General features: G+C 60.2%; 1 protein-coding gene across 1 annotated transcript in view; it reads left to right on the top strand.

Moving 5' to 3' along the window:
- Positions 1 to 445: 445 nt before the first annotated feature.
- CENPS (centromere protein S) overlaps positions 446 to 1,694 on the top strand; it is an 8,570-nt gene continuing 7,321 nt past the window's right edge. The window contains exon 1 of the mRNA XM_029945916.1: positions 446 to 773. Within this exon, the coding sequence (XP_029801776.1) occupies positions 543 to 773 (231 nt within the window). The 5' untranslated portion in view covers positions 446 to 542. The remainder of the gene's footprint in view (positions 774 to 1,694) is intronic.

Genomic DNA, 1,694 nt, shown 5'->3' with positions numbered 1-1,694 from the left:
GGGAAAAACCATTTTTTTTTTAAATTGGGGGCACTTGCCCTGCTGCTGAGTGCCTCAGCCTCTACTGTGTCACCTATTCTCTGAGATGCTGAATGGACAGTAATCCAGCATTTGCCTGCGTCTGACTCGGTGACGCTACTGTTGGTGACAATTACAGAAAGTCGGCGGATTTTGCGAGGCCTACGGAGCTTACGGCCGCACGTAATTCGCAGTAATGAGTGCTGCCGGATAACGCGGCCCCTACACACAAGCGTTCTTTCCAAGGGCTGGTGTGAGCCGCGAGCCAGGCGCTGAGCCGAGCGGGGCCTGGGACCTGCCCGAGCCGGCTTGGGCCGCCAGGTCCCCCGCGCCGGGAGGCTGGAGCTCGGACGGCGAAGGACCGTTCCCGGAGCGGCCGCCAGGGGGCGCACGGCGGTGTGGAACTTCGCGCTTTGTCCCCTCGCGCGGTCCGTCTCCTGGCGCCGCGGCGGGAAATCCAACGGGCTCCTCCCGGCCGCCGCCTCCTACAGCCCTCGCGCGCCTGCCCCGGTCGGCCTGCTGAGATGGAGGAGGACGAGGCGGCCGAAGAGCAGCAGCGATTCTCCTACCGACAGGTACAGGAAAGCCGGGCCCCGGCCTGGCTGGAGGAGGACGGCGTCGGGCTTCTGGAGAGGGAAGGGCCCCGCGGCCGGGCGCTGCTCGGGGAACGTCCCCCGGGGCGGAGGGCGCGCTCGGGCCGTCTGCGCCTGCGCCAGCTGGGCTGCCGCGGGGGGTGCTGGGAGGCGGTCTCCATGGTAACGCGGGTCCAAGTCGCGCCGCAGTCTTGCTTTGGTCAGCCGCAGTCTCTCTGCTCAGGGGTGTTGTGTGTTGTGAAGATGCGGTGTGAGCATTTGAAGGGGATTCAAGCCCAGCACGGAGCCCGGTGCCCGGCGCGTGGCCGCCGTGACCTGCGCGCTCCGTCCTGCAGACGCGGCGACGGCCTGCGAACATGGGTGGGACGCGGGCCAGGAGGTCCCGGAGCCCATCTTTCCCGGGTGGGTTCCAGCCCCGGCTCCGCAGCCCGGGGGTCTCCCAGCTTTACTGTATGCAGAATCCGAGTAACAGTAACCCCCTCCCAGGGGCGCCCCTTCCTCTGATCAGCTCCGGGAGTTAGTACAATGGGGCAGGGTCGTGAGAACCCTAAAGCTCTAAGGAGATAAAGCAAGAACCAGGGCGGTATCCTCAAAGAGGGTGAACTGAAAGGAGCTCAGTGCGCGGGCGTTCCCTCCTGCCAGTGTTACATTTCAGCCTAATTTTACCCACTCCCACCCCCTCCCTTTAGTTTGAAAAGTGTTAAGATTTCAGGAAAAGTTGTCAGAATAGTCCACTCAACAGCCACAGGCTCCTCACCCGGATTCACCAATTGTTAACACTTTGCCGTGTTTACTCCTTTGCTCTCTTTTATTCTGACTCATTTGAGGTAGAGTCACATACCTCGTCGACCTGTAAGTTCTAATACTTTATAGTATGCTCTCCAACCACAAGGCTATTCTGCATCATCTCAGCGATCACACTCAGGAAATTTAGGATGGATAAAATCCTATTATGTAATGGTCGGTCCATGTTCACGTTTCCCAGTTGCTCCAAAGCTGTTCCCCCACCCTCCACCCCCCATGGTCGTTTTTGTTTCACCCAGGATCCAGTCAAGGATCTTAAAGTGCATTTAGTAATCCTGT

Source organism: Suricata suricatta, chromosome 8, assembly GCF_006229205.1.
Source record: "Suricata suricatta isolate VVHF042 chromosome 8, meerkat_22Aug2017_6uvM2_HiC, whole genome shotgun sequence".
NCBI lineage: Eukaryota > Metazoa > Chordata > Mammalia > Carnivora > Herpestidae > Suricata > Suricata suricatta.
This window is presented reverse-complemented; position numbering and strand designations above follow the sequence as displayed.